Raw genomic sequence first — 21,200 nt, forward strand, 5'->3', positions numbered from 1 at the left:
AAAAAAAAAAGAGTGAGAAGAAAAGAAGGATGTGGTTATTTAGTAAGAGTACTGGCAGAGCATGGTCTAAGCAAATGCTCTCGTGTTCTGTAGAACAACCTGGACTGAAGCAAATCCTGCCGACCTCCTCGCTAAGATTCAGGTAGAAGAGTTTGTCTTTTAATTGATTTTTTTTTTTTCCCAGCAATTATACACTAGCATTGAGTGCAGAGTATTATTTTTAGGCTTGTCTGATAATTATTTCTTATAAGGATAAAAAATTAATGAACTACATAGCGTGGTTTGTCTTAGAGAATAAAAAGATTTTTAGTTTCAGAGAAAAGGATAGATATATTCTATCGCAATCAAAATGTTTGGTATAAGGTGGTAAGAGATTCTCCAGCTACAGATAAAATATATAGCAGATATGGACTTATGACATTTTATTGCACTAAGCCATCTTTCTGTTATCTCGAGCATCCAGGAGAGAATAACATATATCTAACCTGAATAATGATCTAGAAAACAGATACAAAGTCTGCTTCATAGCAATAACATTACATGGTTTGTAATTATCAAAGGGTGATTATGGTAAGTGCTGTAAAAGTCCCTGCTGAAGCAGTAACCTGAATTTCCCTCATTCCTCTTTTGTATTATAGCTAGATCAAGAATGATTGGTTTGCTGTGTTCTGTCATCTGATTAACATTTCCTTATTAAAGCTACACCTACATTTAGACTAAGTCATAGCTTTAATGATGAAGACTTTTGTACGAATGAAGCTTTCATGGATTACTATGCCCTTATTCATCATCCCCAACCTGTGCTAGCATACAGACTTGGGAGAAGCCCAGCTAGAGCGAGATGAGGTCAAATCTGAGCTACAAAAGGAAAACCATTCATGCACCCTATTGTATTGCAAATAATAATAATAATAATAATAATCAGCAAAGCTAGTACTATAAAACCTTGGTGTTCCTAGATCATTACATTTGCTGCTAGCTTAACCACCAGCTTCTGCTCATTGGTAAACCGTTACTACTTGAGTAGTGCATAGGAAGTGGAAAATCCTCACTCAGTAGGAAGAATTAAGAACAAGCGGAGCAGTGACAGCACTGGGTCTGCTCCAGCTCATGCAGTCCACCTTCAGAGGTGCTAAGTCCAGGCTCTGACATTACCCTTTGACTTCCAGAAGCTGAAACAATCCTGGGGCTGCAGGCAATTTTCTTCAGGAAGCTCTTAAAGGGCAGAGAAGATTCTCTTCAGAAGAGAAAACACGCTGTCTCTTAAGAAGGTGGAAGAGGAGTTGGGAAATGATAGATCACTGAGCCTGGCTTCAGTATTTGGACTGGAGTCACCCGCTGGAGAATCTGTTGTGAGCACCTAAACAACATCTCAGCAGTAAGTATCAACCCACACAGGTTTGTCTGAGAATAATTGAAATGGAAGTAATTGGACTTTCTTTTCTGACAGTCAGCCAACGCTGACTGGGTGTGGGGGAAGCAGGCTTTGGGCGCTGTCTCTAAAGAAATTCTCATGACCAAATGAAGAAAATATTATCTGTATGAAACTTATACATAATGAGTGATCAACACGCCACGAGGTACTCCTCAATCTGACGGGAAAGATGTATTCAGTTCTGTACCTCAGCTTCAGTATTTTTGTTAATCATTTGGACTCTGTGACAAAGATGAAGCTTATCAGATGACTAAGCTTATTTGTCAGTGGAAATGATTCCTTGGATAACTTCGGGCAAACGTTGCTCCATGCAGGCAGTTTGCAAGCAATTCCCGTGGGTTGCTCAAGACATGACATTTAAATTTGGGGTGGGCTATGGGATCAAAAGCCTCAGGCTATAGAGAATCGGGCAGTGGAGGTGAACACCTGGAACCATCACTTTAAAGGCTGGCTACACCTTCCTGAAATTATTTTCAGGAGCAGTGCTGTCTGTAATTTTGTGATAATGAATTCTGAAGAAAAAGCATTTGGGGATCCAGAAATGTGGTAACAGAATGAAAGCTCATACTTTTAAGGGACGCCACAAGCAATCTTCTGATATTTATCTAGTGCTAGATTAACAGCTGTTGTTGCTCCCCCAAAATGTTTCATGCCATCTGATCTCCCCACCTAGATGGGTGCTCCTGGCCACAGGACACACAAGCTCGCACGACAACACAACACCCCCATCTCCTCTTACCTGTCCTGGCCCAGGTAACAGCAGCTTCTGCCCATGACTCCCTGGCACATCTGGCACTTGTGCATCCACAGCTCTAGTGGCATTCTCTCACTTACCATGCACCACAATCACATGACTTTCTAAGCAGCTGCCTCACCTTGCTAGCTCAAAGAGACTGACTCAATCTCAGTCTGACTAGCAAACCAAGGTTTTCTTTTTGTTCTCATTTCCGACAGATAAATCCACTGATAACAGTCAGACTTCCTTTTGCATTTCCTACATTCAGAGGAAAGTTGCTATTTCCTCAGTCCTCTGGAGGTGCCAGCTAGATCTTGCCCCATGGCCAACAGCACCTCCCTGCATGTTGCACCCATACCAGCAGGGGTGGCCAGGTGAACCTGCTAAGGACCGGGCTGGGTGAATTTGTGTATATATCCCTATTAACCTTCATTCAGCCTGTCTGTAGGCCTTACCAGCTTTCTTGTAAACATTTCCTCACCTACTTAACACCCTTGCTCAAATCCCAAGTATATCTAGTGGTATTTAGTTATTTCTAGCGCAGCTCAATCACAGTTTCTAGTGCAAGTGTCTTTGACCTTCAGCCTTTGCCTTATCGGAAAAAGCAGATACTTCATCAAAGAAGTTAATGATCTGGCAAGATCTGCCAAGGCCTCATTTAGGCTATCATGTTTTCAGTTTCTCTTTTATTTAAAAATCTGAGGGAAGATTTGGCCTAAAACTTCTACTTTTGCCTAAATCATGTTTGGTTTCATTTCCTTTAACAGATAGGCTAGACTGATCCTTTTCCAGATACACCAATAACATACTTTGTATTTCTTAGGTTGGAACTTCAGATTTATGTGCCAGTTACTTTAGTAACTTGAGCTGGAAACAAGATTATTTACCAGCATGAGCTTGTTAAACTCTGAATACATTCTCTGTTCAGATGCAGTGATATTCCCAGATCATCTACTTCAGATATTCCCATTATCACCCACTGATTGCCCTAAGTCCCCCACCTCCGTAGTCCAGCACAACACCAGCATGTGTATGAAAAGCAGAGGTAGAAGGTTTGGCAAAGCATGTGGCTACATCCTCTGTTAGTATTTCTACTTGCTCTTTCTCTCTTTCTTTTTCTATTTTAGCCAAGTAAGCAAAAATTATTTCACTAACTGTTTTTTTGCTTCTGTAGAGAAGTCCAGGTCCATTTGGTAGTGCTTATGAGGTACACGTCACTTTCCGCTCTCCAAAGCAGATTCTTCTCTTGATCAAATTTGTCTCAGAAACTCTTCACTTATTCCTAAAATTTACTTTGAGCTACTTGTTTGGTCGAGCTCAACTGAAAACCTGAACCTATTTTTTTTTCTTCTTCATTAGAATTAAATGTGATTCTAAGTCTAAAGAGGTTATAGAAAGTATTTGTAAGGAATAGTTTGTTAAGACATATATGTATGTATATATTTAAGAATTATAACATTTATTCCACACAAATGATATATATATTTTTAAGAACTATCAAGATACGTCTTCCATTTGCTGATCTTTGCCAGACTATCCAAGGCCATCAATTGCAATTTAAAGCACTTGCAAATCCAATATTTAACCAATGCTGAAGGCTAAATACCAGCTAGAAAATACCATTATTCAGTTCACACCTAAATAAAAGATGTATCAAGATACATAGAGGAGTTCATTGGGAGCCTTACACATCTCTAACCTGTTCTCTCTGTGGTTTAGGGGGGAGATGACCAACATCAGTGGGGAATGCAACTTTACAAGCATCGACAGATTAGCAGAGACCCTCCGGTTTGGGATCTCCATTCCCACCTTCATTCTTGGCTTGGTTCTCAACACCCTGGCCCTCTCAGTATTCTGCTGCTTTTGGAAGAAACAAACCAAAACCTCAATCTACATGATCAATCTGGCACTTGCGGATGTTCTGCTGCTTCTCTCCCTCCCACTTAAGCTGCACTACTCTGTTGCAGAAGCACCCGGACTCCTGTGTGCGTTTATACAGTCACTGTACTTCGTCAATACCTACGGCAGTATCTTCATCATTGTTTGCATTACTGTTGACAGATATATCTGCTTAAAGCATCCATTTGAAGGTCGAGCTAACCAGTCCCCCAGGTGGGCAATCTTGATTTGCTGTTTTATCTGGGCAGTAACTTGGCTTTGCAGCAGCCCAATATATGTGTTTCAAAAGAAAGATTCTTTAAAATGTTTTCACAACATGTCAGATGAGGCCTGGAGTGTCCCTCTCATCGTTTCTGTGGAGATCTTCGGATTTCTGATTCCACTCTCAGTGATGGTTTTCTGCTCTGCACAAAACATATGGATTCTTCTGAATCACAAAAACAGAGCCAAAGAGAAAGCAGATTCCTTACGAGTCATTATCATCAACCTTGTTGTCTTTTTGGTATGTTTCACACCTGTCCATCTTGCGATCTGCCTACAGTGCCTGGTAAGACAGCATGTGATAGTGGACTGCCGCTTGAAACAGACCATCAGCCTCTTCATCCAGTTGTCAATGATACTAGCCAACCTCAACTGCTGCCTGGACGCCATCTTCTATTACTTTGCTGCCAAAGAATTCCGTGAAAAAACACACCTGAAAAAAATTATTGAACGATGCCCTGTCTTTAAGCCATGTGCCACATGACAGGACCTTTTGCAGTAGAAGAATGCCTCTTCCTCAGCTGCCACTTGCTGTGCAGATGGGACACAGACAGCATTATTCCTGATGTGGCAGTAAGGCCAGCTTGGCCATTGCAGGAAGTGCACAGGAGGGAGAAGGACAATATTTTTCTCATGAATGTGAATATTTGTCTTCATTTTTAGAGATCAAAGGGGAAGAATATGGGGAAAAAAGAACCAGCATTATGAAAATATCAGTGATGCCAAAAGAAGCATTAGCCTTGATGCAATCTACTAAATCTGAAAGGCTTGTCAGAGGAAAACTACCAAGGTCACTGGACTGCCAATTTAAATCAGCCTTTACCATCGCCACAGTGGTTTTCCTTTCACCAGTGTGGTCAGAAACTTGTTGCTTTGGGCCAGTCAAACCCAGAAATAACTTCAACACCTTCTTGCTAACTTAGAAGGTAACTGAGAGATACAGAAAGTATCTGGCCAAAAGTCTGGCTCTGCTCTTTCCTTCTGGAAACCGTGCAGAAGGTCTCTGTTGGAGCTCATTTGCTCCAACATCTTGGCTGGCCCTCCCGTAAGCATTATAAACCATCATACACCAGCCAGGGCTGTTTCACAGATGACCAGGCTGCCCAGTACATGACAACATCTCTTTATACAACACCCTATCTTGGGTAACAGCAATGAACAACAAACCTTTCTGATAATTGTCGCTAAGGAACCTGCATGGTTTTATCCTGCAACTTAAAAACAGCTTTTGCACATAAAAAACAAAATAACCCCTTCAAATACTGCATTTAGTGAAAGACTGTACATACTGAAGCGTAGGTATTCATTCTAAGACATAACAAGATGTATGAAAGTTTTCTGCCTGTCTTCTCATTCTTTCTTAGGGAAGAAGACATAGGTAAGCAACTACAATATCACAAACATGAAATATAGTTTGGGAGCACTTCTCTGACGTACTCCAGGCTCCCAGACGAAACACTGGATCAGCTCTATCGCACTCCTTCCTCAGAGGAACCCTCCTAGCCTGGGCTTTCCATTTCACAAAATGTCTCTGGACGTGCCTTAATCACCCTGGGCCAGCTCTTCTGGTATGTCACTGCCTTTGGGCCATTTGTACATTTGGCCCTGAGAGGGCTTTAAAGCTTGTTAATACTAGATATTGCCACAGCTGAGTCATGAGAGGAGCTCAGACAAACAAAGGTTTTTATCATCACCTTTGCCATTATCTGCTGTTATGCTCGAGTAAAAGCTTTACAAAACAGGAGGTCTGCAAAACATTATTTGCTACTGTCTCCGTCATTCAGAAACCTGCATCCTTTTCAGTATGAGATAGCCTTTCTTGTACTTTTTGCATTACTTTGCATATGAAATGTGTGTTTTGGAAATAACATGTTCTAGAAAATAAACTGTATGTGTGAAACGTATGATTTGAAAATACATTTTAATTCCCCAGTCTGACAGCAGCATACAATCCTTATCTCCCTATTTCATCACAACTTATTTCTATTTTCTCCTTAAAATAACTCCAAGACTTAGCTGGAGATATTGCTTCCCAGAAAGTACTTCAGGTTCACAGCTATGGTACCAAAGAATAACTGAATTACCAGAAATAAACAAGGGAAAAAGTAAAAACAGGAAAGATGATCACACCCAGAAGTTCAGATAATTTTATACTTTTTCTGAGAAACATCTCTCCATAAATCATTGACAGTCCCCTTCCAGTGGAAGCTGTCCTTTTCTCCACAAGAGAGCAATGCAACACTGGAAGTGATTGCCCAGAGAAGCTGTGTGATGACCACTCACAGATGTTTCCAACATGTAGTCAGATTTATAACAGAACTGATCTCGTATTGCAGGAATACCTGCTGTGAGAAGGCAGCTGGTGCCAGGGGGCCCTTCCCACTGCTCTGTGATTTCAGCAAATGCAAAGCTGTTTATATTTTTCCTGTCCAAGACAAAAAGCTGCTTTGGTGTTGCTGATATTATGGCACTGGTTGCCAATAGCTCTATTTCAAGCACAGCACAAGACTGAGGAATTGCACTAGCCTCCTAAGAACTACCAGGTAGCAACTGTGACACATGGCACAAAGTTATGATAAACACCTCTGGGACTAATAAGGCAATATCCTTGTCTTCCAACTATTTATTGCTATGTGCTTGGAGAAGATAATTTTATAATCTTAAAAGGAATAAGTCCACAGACCTCATAGGCAGAGAAGAAAAAGATACAAGGATTCTTGTAGATGTGGGTGGAGAAGTTTGATTTGCCAGAGCAGTAGAGACGGTGCTTGCTCGTGGCCATGCACTGTCAATGGCAGACAAGGAAAGACTTCATTTACAGAAAGAAACTTGATTTGCTCAATGAAAGAAACAGAGATCTGTTTATGAGAATTATCTGTAAGAATGGAAGTGGTGGGACCCACCACGTAGATTCAGCTTTCTCACGCCACGCATCATAGCAAACTCAGAGAATAGGATCTAGAAGACAAATTGGGCTATTCTCCTTATCACCACCAGTGCCACTTCTCTGTTGGCCCAAAGCAATATTGTATATAACTCAATTTGTCTACATTTTGCTTGTAAATGAGAGCAGCCTGTCTGAGTATACTTGACGTTTCTGAAGAAAGAGAAAGAAGGAAGAGAGCCCAGCTGTGCTGGCTTTACAGGGCTACTACAGCAATCAAATCTTCTAGCACAAAAAGAGCATATATTTTCAGTAAGAAGATGTCACTTTCAATTCACTGCTTTTCAAGATGAACTTAAATTTAAATAGTACCTCTGAATTATGTCCTTGACCTCCAGATAAAATTATATTACTTTTGAAATCAGAATTTTACATCCAGCCTCCTCTGCCCAATTTACTGTTAGCTCTGGAGAATCTTCAGTCGGTTGTATTTTTAAACCAGTGACAACAGCAATCAAAAACCCCAAGTAACTCGAGATTGCACAGAACACTTTTGATGATGAATAAAACTGAAAAGCATTTGACATTTCAAAAACAACAACAAAAGCTTTCCTGACTAAGTACACGAGTTCACCATTTCAATTTTCAGACTTCACAACTGTAGAGATTTTTTCTTTCTCACTGTTATTTCTAATTCAGAGACAAATGACAAGGACCTGAATGTGAATCCCTCATACACCCAGCTCTTCTGCCAGGGACTCATACGGACCACATGCTCAAAGAATTGTCCTAGTAGAAGAAAAGGTGCTAATCAAAAACAGCCATTAGAAATCTATATTTCACATGGATTAGCTTACTCCTTTGCAAAGACTTAGTCAGCAACAGAATATCAAAAAAGAATAAATCAGCTACTGCAAAGAAGCCCGCATATCCAGTTAATGTACATACTTCATTCTATTGGCAAAACACACCATGCATTCTTCTTTTCAGAAACAATTATTATTCCCCTCATGTCTCACAGCAGCTACTCCAAATGCTGTTTTTCCGACAAGCTTCTTAATACCATGCAATAAAAAAGCCCACTATTCCAACACTGTGCTTTCTCCTCCTTTTGCATGTGAGTCTCAAACTGACCATCAGCTCCTACCTGTAGTTCAGGGCTACAGGAAAGATAGTTGTGTTTCCATCCTGCAGAACCCATCCAAGATGCTTCCTTCAGCAGCCTATAGCAGCCTACAGCAGTGCTGCTTTTGGATCTGGGGCCCCTCCATCATCTTCTCTGGCTAGGCCAGGCCTCCATGACACTAAAGAGAGCTGACTGCCCCTTGGGGCAGTTTTATCAATGGTACGTTACTACACCAGTGCTCTACAACTAGCTAGCATTTGTTTAGCAGTGAATGTGATTCCCAGGCTGCAGTGGGTAGACTCATACAGCAATTGAAAGACCATCAAGCGTGAGAGTGGTTCAGCCAAAAAGAAAAGAAAACAGAAAAAAGATAAAACCCGTGCACAGGGTTTTCCCCAGACTTTCTAGATCTTGTTCTTCCCTGATGGATTATCTCATCTGAAATTTCCCAGTCCTGCGTGAGAGCAAAACTTTATATCAGTGCCACTCCACTGACTTCAAGTGTTAGAACTACATATATTATGCTGAACTTTTAAAAAACCACTATTGCCCTGCAAATCCCTTTGAAATAACTGGTTTAATAGAAAGTGTACGAGCTAGTTGGAAAATTGCTTCTTACAGCCTTCAAAAAAATGCCAGTACGCTATTGCATGATTTGCAAGTGGGAAGCAGCTGAGGCAGGATCCAAGCCCACAGCAGAGCACGGGCAGTACCTGACTCACCATGGGCAAAGTAGGCACGTGCCCTGCAGGGACAGGCCAACATCACTTCATTCTGATGAAAAACACCAGCTGAAAAAAGCGTAAAACAGACAGAGCTTAAATAAAAACTCATATTCTTAAATAAATGTCATGCTAGCAGCTTATCGCATCAAACAACTTCAAGTGCTCAGAAATCTGAGAAGTGAGAAGAGCAGCCACCCCACGCCTGAAGCAGCCTGCAGATCGCAAAGCAAAGTTGAAACCGGTTTGGAGACCAAAGCTGATCTTCAGAGATATCCTTCCTCAACCTCACATTTCGGTGTGCTGCTCTAAGCAATACTTCACTTGGGCACGAGCACCACAATTTAGCCTACCCAAAACACACACACACCACTGCAACTAAACCTGTCCCACACGCATGCAAGCGAACGAAAGAGGAATCAATGCTATGGTGTTCTCAAAGGTATGCAGAATTTTTCCTCTCTCATCAAAGTGGTTTTGAAGGTTTCCTCCCCCCTCACTTTCAGAACATCTTCCATTCTAGACTAACTCCTTCCTACAAGGCTTGGGCCTCCATCCTTTCAGCCAAAGGTGAGGAAAGGGCTGCAGAGAGGCACTGTCCTTTGGGAGGCCCACGGTTCTGTGGGTGACAATGCAGGGCAGAGAGCCCAGCAGCCCTGTGCCCCACGCTCCCTCCTCCCCAGCTGATGGGCAGTGCCTGGAGCTCAGCAGCAGAGCCACAAACAGCAGCACCTTGGGCATGATGGGACCTTGGCCACCACACACCAAAAGGGAGTTTGTTTTTCCCAGGAGGAACTGTCACTATGAAGAGGAGCAGAAACATGCCTTCCCTGAACAAACTGATGAGAAACGTGCTTGCCTTTTCCTTTGTCGGTTACACAACACTAAGGATGGGAAATCTGGCTTGGTTGAATTTCAAATCAGTGTGCTTACTAAGCTTGTAGAGAAACACAGAGACAAGCACCCCCCACACATATTTTGCTCTGTCTGCACTCCCCACTGCCAAAATGCAGGGCATGCAGACAAGTGCCACCCCAAGGGGAAGCTGCTGCTTCCCTCAGCCCACAGCCTGCTGTCTGTGAGAGGAAGGAAGGCCCAGAGGAAGAGGAACAGGGGATGCAGCAGCAGGCATTGCACAGTGGCAATCACAGCAGAAAGCCTACCAGGGGAAGGAGCTGCCTGCAGCCCTGTCATGGGGATGGGCCTGAGCCTGCCATACATAGGCTGTGCTTCTGCAGCTACAGTGACTGCTTTTGTAAGCAGCAAAACTGTAGGCTGTGGGGCCAGAATATTAGATATTAGGAATAAATTCTTCTCAGAAAGAGCGGTGAGGCACTGACACAGCTGCACAGGGAGGTAGGGGTCACCATCCCTGGAGGTGTTCCAGAGCTGTGGAGCTGTGGCACTGAGGGATGTGGTCAGTGGGCACGGTGGGGTGGGGTTGGACTTGGGGATCTTAGAGGTCTTTCTCAACCTTGCAATTGCCTTTTTAACACATGGCCAACATGCAGACTAAAGCAAGTGTCTGCAGCGAAGCACCATCAGACAAAGAATAGTTGAAGTTCTACGGTGTCTTTCAACTGAGGAAGTCAGAATGTCACCCCACAGCAGCAGCACCGGCTGCACGGGAAGCAGTGCGGTGAGGGAGTGGGCAGGGGCTGAGCAGTCAATAGAGCCCAGGCCCATGTCAAACCATGCCCAGAGCAGCATGACTCATTGCCTTGGGCCCTGGCTGAAAATCTGCTCCTGTGCATTTCAACTTTTAAATATCTATTAAATAAAGTGAAATGCCAGCAGCTGTCACTGCAGAATACTGCATGACACAGCGATCACCAGAGCAAAATGAATGCAAGAACCATGGATTTTTTTATTTAGTATTATTAAATCACTGCCATTTTCTGCCTTGCTAACAGGTCATAAGTGTCACTGCTCACCCCAGCACCCAGTCCTGGAATGAGGGCTTGCAAGTGAGGACTGCACACAGCCAGGCCAGGCAGCAGGCTGCCATCCACACTAAGCTATGCCACCTGCCAAACTTCACTACAAAAAGCCTCCCCCAGCATCTGGCACTTCCTCTGCACCATGATCTGTTGCTTTATACACCGCCTACACAGAAAGCTGTGTGCTTACTTTATGACTTTGGTGGCAGCACCATGTGGAGACTGGGCACATCTGCAGACTTTGTGGCAAGTCTCAAAGCTCACTCAAGAAGCAGGTGTTTGGGAGCAACCACGTCCTGCCATGTGCTTCCTCTTGCTCCAGTTCACCACTTCTTCAAGCCCCCCTGAGGCACTGTTTTGTGCCCCAGCCCTAGAGCTGCCCATAGGGTGAGAGAGATCTGCAGGACAAAAGCTCCCATCCTGCCAACAGGCACTGCCTCATGGCATCCTCCTGGTCCTGTACCCACCTGGTGCACAGAGGGCAGGATGCTGCTTGCAAGCCAAGAGGTTTGGGGAAGGTATGAAAAATGACCTGCTTTTTCCTATACTTGGTAAAGTGCAACAGCCTCAGGAACAAGAAAATTTCACTGCTAAAAAAACACGAAGGGAGAACTGCTCCATTGTGTTCTCTTTTGGAGCCCCAGTCTACTGCTGCTTTTGTCAAATTTCCCAAACCCTGGCAAAGCAAACTTGTATGCAAGTGAAGGACCTTGTTCCACAGCTAATCTTCATTCCGAGCAAGGCTGCATTTACCTTGTTAGTGCATGGGTAAAACCAAGTTGCTGTTCTAGAAACCGCGAACAACCGCATTCACGCTTATGATTGCCATGTTAAGATCACACAAGATCAAAGAGAAAAAGTGCAGCTTTGAAGAAAACACGTGAGAACGTCCAGTCGAAGGCAGGAGGGAGAAAAGAGAAAGGCTGTATGCTGTCCAGTCATATGAGACATATGTAAAAATATGTACAAAAGATAAAATAGCTGTATAATGTGCTGAAATGAAACTAAGGTTAATTTCAGACTTCCGCAGCACTGCCAGGGCTCAGCATCACCATTTGATTCCGCAGTGGTCCTCCCAGCAGCTGTATTTCCTGACTGATTGAAATGCCAAAGAAAAGCTGAAGCTCTCTCTGCCATCAGTGAAGTGCTTCTGGCATCTCAAGTGAGCAATTCAAATGGTTAACATCTTGATTCCCCTCAACAAACTCCAGTCTCTCCTGCCCAAGGACAGAAGGCTGCTAGGACACCTGGGCTCCCGAATCACATCTCTGAGGCACACTGCCTCTGTGAGAGACCTGCACATCTGTATCCTGCAGATGAAACCGTACCGCTACTTATTAAGCATCTCTGCTGCCCCATAACTACAGCAGATATTCCTGGAAAGGAGGCTGTGTACAACCCCCCTTGTAGGCTGAGAAGAGCTCAAACACGCAGTCATTAAGATCTATATTAAATCTACTAATTGCCTGGTGTTGTTGGAGAAATTAAAAATATTGGTGCTTTCTCTCAAAGCTTTGATTTGTCTGTTTACAAACAACCTAACTTTGTGCTACAGTTATTTCCCTCTTTGCTCAGGTTTACATTGGCTGGGGAACTTTCCCCAGTATTTCTTGGAATCATATAAACGTATGTGAAGCATACAGGATCCTAACACCTCAGGTTATCTCTGCACTTGGAACTTTCTGCAAAACACGGGCTTTTCTCTTCTCCCACACCCTGTCTTTTCCAAAAGCAAAGAGCTCCAGCCCTGTGAAAGCAAGGCTCACTTTTGAGAAGGAAAGCAGTCCCTATGGCATTTGAAAAGAAATGCTGAAACAGCGTAAAGCCATCAAGATAACTGCAAGGACTTCTTTCAAAATTGTCTCCCCTTTTCCACTGCACCACATGTGAGCATCCTGATCGATGTCCCCGTTTGCTGCAGGGGAGTTGGACTAGATGGCCTTTAAAGATCCCTTCCAACTCAGACAATGCTAGGATTCTATCCTGCTTAAGCATGCCCAGCACATTACAGTTCTGGCTGCAGAGAGAACTGTGTAGACCTCCAGCTCTCCACTTCTAACCTACAGAGCTAGACCGCGCTGCAAAGCCGAGCACATTTGGCACGGCTTCTTTGAAACAGTAGAAGGCAAAGTATAGGCTAAAATGCCAAAACCAAATTACAGCAACTGTGGTTTGTTGTGTGCTGTTTTATGTAACACTAAGCTCAATAATGTAATAACACGTTCAGACCTATTTCCCTTTAGGTTTTTGTAGCAGGTAACACAAATGCACAGACGTCCTGAGAATTGAATCTTTTTCTGAAAAGTAGGTGGCATGACATGACTCATTTGGAGTTACAGATTTTTCTAAACAAAGCTAAATCACTTTTGCCTGATTTGTACAGCAAACCCTTCTGTTCTTTCTCCTTTTTTTTTTTTTTTTCCAGTGCTGGAAATTCAGCTTGGGAAATTCTCCTGGACCATTTCTTATTTATTACAGCACTCGCAAACTCAGTGCTGGCTGGGCTGAAGGCAGTGCTGCAGTCAGACATCACTGACACAGATGCTGACAGCATGTGAGAACCAGCACATGCTCCCTCTCCACACTCATGTTGGAAAGCGAGCGGATGTTCTGTCTTACACCATTATTCACTTAGAGCACAGACAAATGCTTCGAGAGCTGTCACCCGCAGATTTCAGTCTAGCTCAGTGATATACATATGTACATATTTCTAAAGGACATACACTGCATTCTGTCTCCCAGCGCCCAGCAGGTAGGAAATAGCAACGACCCATTTCCTTTCCTTCAGCCCTTAGCAAGCTCTTCTCTCAGCTTTCTGTCCTTGAAATACCCCTGGTCATGCAGCCATGATTAATTTTGTCTCCTGCTTTCAAGCTGCTGCCTGTTGGCTTTCTGCTGCGTGCTGCCTCCTATTTGACCCCCGTATAAATCGAGAGCTGTCACCAGATAACCCTTCCACCCTATCTGCATCCAATCCACCCACAGGTGGGTAGAACACTTTTCAGTTCCAATAACAGAAGTATTTTAAGAGGAATGAGAGCTCAGTGTGGCTGATACTATCCCAACCTCAACCACTTTCAGAGTTTGCACCCACCCCAGGGGCTCAGAAGAGCAGCCTGTTCTTTGGATCCCTGTTTTTTTAATTGTGCTTTTAGAAAGGCACAATTGGCTCTTCCTGCAGTTTGAATGCAGTTTTTTCCTGCAGAGCGTGCCCACGAGCTTCGGTGAGCTCTGCAACTACCCATATACCAGTGTTACACTGGCAGGAGGTGCCAGGGCTTCCAAATGCATTTCCACCTACTGTCATCCCCCAAGTCTTTTAAAAATGATTGTGGGGGTTTGTCCGTTTGTTTTGTGGGGTTTTTTGTTCATTTGCTTTTTGCTTTTTTTTTTTTTTTTAAGTGGGTGTCAACAAGGCTGAGCACTTTTTCCCATTTTTTAATTACAGCTAGAACTCAGAACCTCAAAGAGTGGCCCAAAGATGTAAGTGCAGACATCATCTAGCAAGGTGAAAGCCGCCAGCTATTTCAGCTGGCTGGAACAAAGTCACAGCTCAGTCTCAGGCAGCAGCAGCAGACAAGCAGGATGTTTCCCTCCCTGCAGGCTGTTGGGAGCAGTGGGTACACCTTGCTATGCCTGGGCCAGCAGAGCAGGGCAGGCAGCCACAGGGAGCTGGTCTTTTTCCACCAGCACTGCTCACTCACCGAGTGGCCTGGCTATGAGGCTTTCTGAGTTTGACACTTGCTAGAAAGCCACAGCTCAAACTATTCATAGAATTTGCCCCAGATTTCCCTCAGCAGTGAGAAAGAGCTGCTTTTTCCTGTATATTGGAAGGTATGGGACTGAGTCACCTTCCTTCTCATTTCTGTGAGCCAGGAGAGTTAAGGTCTGTTTACGTCTGGGGGTGGAGAGTATGGTGAGAACTGGGGGTAATGAAATGACTGGTGCATGACATGAAAACATGAAAAGCCAGTCTGGGCTTCCTTCTCGCCAGGAGGCTCAGCGTTCAGTGCCCAGACCCCTCCCAGCCCCACCGGGAGCTCTTCCAGCAGCATGGCACAGTCCAGGTGTGCAGGAGAGTAGGCAGACCACCCTGCTGACATCACCTCGCAGTTTCAGCATTAACAAAATGAAGAGTCATGGTATAACTAGCACCAAGTTAACAAATACCAATAGGTTTACAATAGCATCACATACCTCTGCCAGTTGTCCCTGGGATGTTGGTGTGGAAGCTGCTGGTCAGAACAGGAGTAATCCACACTCATATAGCGTATCCATTTGTTTCTAGGGGAGTTACGTTTAAGGGTTCTCCTCCAAATGAGCATCTTCTAATCCAGAACCATAAGCAGGAGTTCTCCTACACAGAACAGTCAGTATTTCTTAGTTTAATAAATGGATTAAAGAAGAGGGAAGTGAGTAATACAAATGTTTAATTCAGGATCATTACTCTTCTCCTACCGGTAGGGAACACATTTATGATCGGCTGAAACATTGCAGGCCCTATATATACACTACTAAAGTTCAGTTTCAGAAGCTCGGACTCATCATCATCTCAGATGTGATCTAATGTACTTTTCTTAAGTTAGTGAGAGTGGATTGGAGGAAATGGTATTCCGGATCCTGGAACAATTTATGCAGAAGAAGCGGGAGTCAGCACTGCAAAAGCTGAGCCAGAGTAAGAAGATTAAATTCATTTTTAATGAAATCTGGAGTTAAAAATAAATAAATAAATAAAATAAATCGAATACATTTTTCCTCCACCCCCCTCACTCAGATCAAAAACCGGACTGTTAACTAAGCATCAAGGCTACAGTCCTAGATGTTCTTGCATTGGTGGTTGCGGTTATTTACACAGAAATGTTCAATACCAGAGGATTTTCACGCTAAAATGTTTAAATACTTGTCTTTAAAACTGCTTACCAGGAAAACAACAGGAAAAGGATGTGGCCTGATAAATGTTTGTAACAACTTCATCAGGGCTGTATTTATACAAATGAATTTGATTTCGCTAAAAATTAATAAGTACGGGAAGTCTTAAGAGTACAATATTAGCAGCCAAGTAAAATCCCCCACAATTTCACCTGACTCACTGGGAAGTTTTACAGATCAAGAAAATTCATAAATTCAGCCTTTTCTTTCTTTCTTCTTCTTTATATATACAAGGGCTGCTCCAAAAATAATGCCTTCTATCTCATGATGTTGGCCCACAACATCAGAGGTGGATGTTGGTGGTATGGCAGCAGAGGTTGAGCCTTCCCACCAACATCCCATTATGTTCTATTGCTGTGTGACAGACAAGGGCAGTCTGACAAAATGGCATCTGACATGGAAGTGCATATGAGGCAAAGAGGTGGAACTGAATTCCTCCATGCAGAAAAAATGGCGCTCACTGACATTCAGTGACGCTTGCTGAATGTTCCTAGAGACCAAGCAGTGGATGTGAGCACAGTGAGGGGTGGGTGGTGTGTTTCAGCAGTGATGCTGTCATAGCAGCTGTGAAACAGTGGGTCACTTCTGCTAGTACAGATGTTTACAAGCATGGCATGCAGGCTTTGGTTCACTGCTGGTGAAAAGGCATAAGCTAATTGTGGTGTCTATATTGAAAAACAGTGTTTTATAGCTGAGAATTTACTCTACCAAACAGTGTTACTGTACTCTTTGTATTCACTGTAGTTTCCATAGAAATAAAAAGGAGGCATTACTTTTGGAGCGACCTATGTATCTTTGGTAAGCGGACCACAAACAACAGAGAAGGCAGATCCAAGGCAAAACTGAATGAAAGGGGCAACATGTGAGCAACGGGACAGCCATTCAGCATACATAGAGCTCAGAGATGCAGGGCAGTGATTTGGATGCACATCTTAAATAGTCAAAAATTATAAAAAATATTGTAAAAAGTTCTGCCTGACTGAATAATTACGAGGGCAAAAAACACCCTTACGAATATCAGCCTAAGCAACAACATGGAGAGCCTTTGAGAGCCTTTACTCACACTCACAAACGTGACAGAGAAAACCACCACTTCCGCAACATGAAAATCAAAAAATATGTTACATTTCTTTTTTTGTTGTTGTTTCTCAAAGCCAAGAACTTGCTGAGATTCAATGGACTAAAACAAAATGATGAATGAAAGGCACTGGGAAGAGCTGTTTCCCTTAAAACCATTTATGGTGCAGGATATTTCCTGAGAGAACACTTGAACCTTCCTCTGCCCTGCAGCACCAGGTGCTCAGACAGCTAAACATGCCATTTGCTGCATGCTTTTCTAAGAATATTTTTAAGTCATGTACATCCTGAATGTGGCTCAAGAAATGCTTTCCTACAGACAGTGTGACAGTCAAACCCTCCTGGATTTATCACCTCACAAGCATTAAACCGTGCAAGTTCCCCATTTTATAGGCAACCGGCATCAAAGGCATTACTCACACTGCCAAACCACGTTGCCTGCTGCTTTTTCAGGCAGCCTGAAAGCTGCTCCCCAGCTTTGGTTTACCACACAGCTCCACGAGCACTTGTGCCAGACATCAAGACGGGGACAAGCCAGCCATCACCACTCAAAGTGCCTTACCATGTCCTGGCCAGCACGTGCCATTGGGGTGCCAGCTCCTGTCCCTGGTGCTCTGCTGATGAGCTCTGTTCCCAGAGGAGCTCTCCTCCCATCAGTGTCTGCAGGCTGTGGGATGCTGCCCATGAGGTCATCAGTCAACGGCTTTTAAAGGGTTTGGTGTTTATTAAAAATAGAGCTGGAAATTCAGGATTCTCCTTCTGAGTCTGCATGTCGCTACTATGTAGTAACTGGTTTGAGAAGAGAGAGCGTCTCAGAAGATAGCTCATGCCAAGATCTCTGCACCCTGATACAAAACAGGTGAGGGACATACAAAACATGAAGGGACACCAAGCTATAACGACACCTCCTCTGCTTTTCACCTGAACGTGATGTAAACGAGGGAATGGACTTTTTCCCACACAGTCTTCTCTCTGTTAGCAACAAAAGCTATGAGAAAAACGATTACTGTGCAGCAGCACCTAAAAAAAAATCAACCCCAAGCCCCACCACTGCATGCTTCTGCACAAACACCATCAACACTCTTACAACAGTACAAGATCTGCTTGAAGGCCACCACTTCCTGAGTTCAGCTGCGGAAAAAAGGGAGAGAGATATTCTTCTCTTCATCCTTTCTGCAGTCGGCATGCACTGTAACGGCAGAGACATCATATGCATCAAATGCAGAGACATTTTTTTATCATAAAAGCAGTCTCACCCTAAAAAAAATGTTATAGGAATTAGATAAATTGAAAAATTCATATGAATTAAGAGAAGGTGTATACATATATGGGTAGTGACATGAAACGTGTTATCGTTTTCTTCGTAACTTCTTTTGCACGTTGTACGTAGCTTCAGCAGAGTTAAGAAATGCACTTACCAACTGGGAATAGTTAATTCTGTGTGTGAAAGGGCAGCCAGCAGTCATTTCTGAACATCACAGGACTTCCCAGAGGAGCGTGAATATCGAGATGTGATTGATGCAGTGCTGTTTGACCTGGGAGCTGGTCCCTGGGAAGGAACAGCCTAAAAATAGTGTTGGTATCAGGAAAAAGATATCTGAATTTGTGAAATTGCACTCCACCGTATGGTATCACTTCTGGAAAGTCCTTTTGCATTTCTCTGCTACGATTTCCCATGTGTAAAATCGAAAAGATGACAGATCCCACCTCTGGTGTCACCAGGACGACACCAGAACAGTTACATTTAGGAGAGGATAGAAACTCCCAGCCTTGAGTGCCTGACCCTGCAGGGCAGCCATGGTGCCTTGTGATGTTCTGTGCAGACATCCAAATCAGCCTAAAAAAGGCTTGGTTGGGTGCAGCAAACACCTCATCAGCATAGCGCTTGGCGGAGGTAACAGTGGATCAATGGGATACAAAGTGAAGCACCAAAATGACATGTCCAAGCAAAGCATACAGCCAGAAGAGAGAGAACTGCATTCACACTCTGTTTGGGTAATAATACAGCAAAACTCTGAGAAAGTAAAATGAATTTTAGAAAGCAGAATGACAAAAAAAAAAAAAAACAAAAACAAACTTTTCCCCCCTTTTTTTAGTACAAGTCGTTGGAAATCCTATTATTTTGCTGTATAAATATTTATCTCGGGGAGCACAGTTTCAGTGTATATTCAGGGGGAAGTGCTGCTATCGCATTCTGATGGCTGTGACCGCATTTCTAATTCATCTCTTCACGTTAATTATCCACCACGACCCACTTGGAGCTTTGCTGCCCTCCAATCTCTGCCACCTTCAGAAGACCAGAAGCCACGATTCAACAATTCATATCTAACTGGTCTCCTAAGATACTAACAAAATGGTTGTATTTGTGTTTGCAAGAATAAAATGCTAGACTTGTCCTCTGAATTGACACAAGTATATCACACTGCATAGATACATCAGCAGAAGAGCTCTGTGGGAAATGGGAAGAAAGAGTGATCTGGGGAACTCAGTGAGGGCAGCTCTATGACCACCCTTTCCTTATTCTCTGAGGAGCTTGCTGCTGGAAGTGCTGTCAGCAGCAGGATCCCACTTTCTGACATTCTTCCCCTAAACATTTACTGCTGGCTTCAGTCAAAGACAGGATGTCTTATTAGAAGCACTTTTTCTCTTTCCTAAAATGACTCTTACGTTCCTGCTTAGTTAATCATTTTCTCATAATGATTTTCGAGGCCCTCCAGGCTGCAGTAACTTGCCACACACTGTACACACATGCTGTGCTAGTTCACACGCCTCCAGAAATGAGGTGTGGAAAACACTGAGAACAAATGCTACGTGGAGGCTGATGCTGGTCACCGCAAGCAGTATGCTGGTGGGACACAGTTCCTCAGCCACACAAGCGGCCTGGATGGCTCAAAATGTGTATGGCTGCCTTTTGTATAGGAGGTGAAGTTATACACCCTAGAGTTCTATGTGCATATTTGTTCTACAAAAAACAAAGTGAAAGTTCCTCAATCATCTTCAGTTATTGATTTTTTCCCACCTTGCACAAGGACTGTGCACAAGGCTGAAGTGTCTGCTTTTTCAGGCCAGGGATTGCGGTTATATCATAAAATCACAGAATCATTAAGGTTGGAAAAAACCTCTAAGATCCCCAAGTCCAACCCCAGCCCACCATGCCCATTGACCACACCCCTCAGTGCCACATCTCCACAGCTCTGAAACACCTCCAGGTATGGTGACCCCATCAATATCTGGGCAGCTGTGCCAGTGCTCTTTCTGAGATGAAATTCTTTTAAATACCCAACCTGAGCATGAATTGAAGACAAATGCAGGTGAGGGTTTGAGTAGGAAAAAAGCATAAAACTACCTTTGAAGTGTCAGAATGAGGCAGCCATTTGGCTGGAAGGAGGCACACTGTGGTGTGGGGGCCCTCTGTGGGTACACCACCACTGGACACCCACTGGGCTGAACCAAAGGTAATGCAGTGGGAAGCGTGGCAGCACAACCCACACGACCCCTCCAGGCTGGCAGCAGGTGTTGTGCAGCTGAGAGCAGAACAAGCAGGTAGGGGAATGCCTGAACTACCTGGGTTTTAGACCAGTATGTGGTAGAATATTGATGAATAATATTCACTGGTTTCAAATTTCATCAGTCTCAGAGCACTGACACAGAAAATACCCCTCCTGCTGGCATGTCCTCAAGAGCCCCATGCAGCATCCCCAGCTGATATCTCTGTTGAAATGAGTCACCCATTTCAACAAGCTCAAAACCACCTCAAAGAGAGACATCAGCTCACCTGCTTACTCAGGTAGCAGATTTAACTCCTCCACCACTGAAAAAAACCCTTCTCCATTGAGACTGCCATGGTCCTGCTGCACAGCCAGGGTTTGCAGGTTCCTCCTTCAGGCTTTAGGTCCTTCCAAGGGACGCTAAAAGCTGGTAAGCTGGCCTCTCCCTGGAATCAGAGTTCTGCACTAGCACAGCAGTTTCCTGGCCTCACCAGCAATGCTTATGGTCACTTCCTCTACAGAGAAGTTCTGTTTCAGTTGTTTCTGTGCTTTTGCTCCCTCTGCCCATCACAAAAGGCAGAGCTTTTGGCTTTCCCTTTGCTCATTACTCCTGGGTCATCCACGGTGTGGACAGCGGAGCAATGGTGGTGAATGCAGGGATCCAAGTGCTTTGCTGGTGGAGGCAGTTATAGGATAAGCCTCT

At 43.8% G+C, this 21,200-nt stretch overlaps 1 protein-coding gene and 1 long non-coding RNA gene across 52 annotated transcripts in view; one reads left to right on the top strand and one right to left on the bottom strand.

Annotated features, from left to right (window-relative positions):
• The window catches only part of LOC124417089, a 102,109-nt gene that overhangs the window by 76,965 nt on the left and 3,944 nt on the right, over positions 1 to 21,200 (bottom strand). For 42 of the 50 annotated variants that reach the window (XR_006930887.1, XR_006930898.1, XR_006930889.1 and 39 more), the window contains exons 1-2: positions 2,175 to 2,255; positions 1,156 to 1,360 (exon numbers count right to left, since the gene is read on the bottom strand). This is a non-coding gene — a long non-coding RNA (uncharacterized LOC124417089). Of the gene's footprint in view, positions 1 to 1,155; positions 1,361 to 2,174; positions 2,256 to 15,200; positions 15,361 to 17,571; positions 18,574 to 21,200 lie in introns of those variants that run through there. The other 8 variants (XR_006930894.1, XR_006930858.1, XR_006930857.1 and 5 more) reach the window with 5 other exon arrangements.
• On the top strand, positions 69 to 6,235 carry GPR55 (G protein-coupled receptor 55). 2 transcript variants are annotated; one of them, XM_046898568.1, is made up of 3 exons: positions 69 to 142; positions 1,170 to 1,378; positions 3,891 to 6,235. In XM_046898568.1, the coding sequence occupies exon 3, from the start codon at positions 3,898 to 3,900 to the stop codon at positions 4,813 to 4,815; it is 918 nt and encodes a 305-aa protein (XP_046754524.1). In that variant the 5' UTR covers positions 69 to 142; positions 1,170 to 1,378; positions 3,891 to 3,897; the 3' UTR covers positions 4,816 to 6,235. The 2 variants fall into 2 exon arrangements, with proteins under 2 accessions (XP_046754524.1, XP_046754525.1); XM_046898569.1 differs by having other exon boundaries at positions 69 to 1,378.

The sequence above is a fragment of the Gallus gallus genome, chromosome 9, assembly GCF_016699485.2.
Source record: "Gallus gallus isolate bGalGal1 chromosome 9, bGalGal1.mat.broiler.GRCg7b, whole genome shotgun sequence".
NCBI lineage: Eukaryota > Metazoa > Chordata > Aves > Galliformes > Phasianidae > Gallus > Gallus gallus.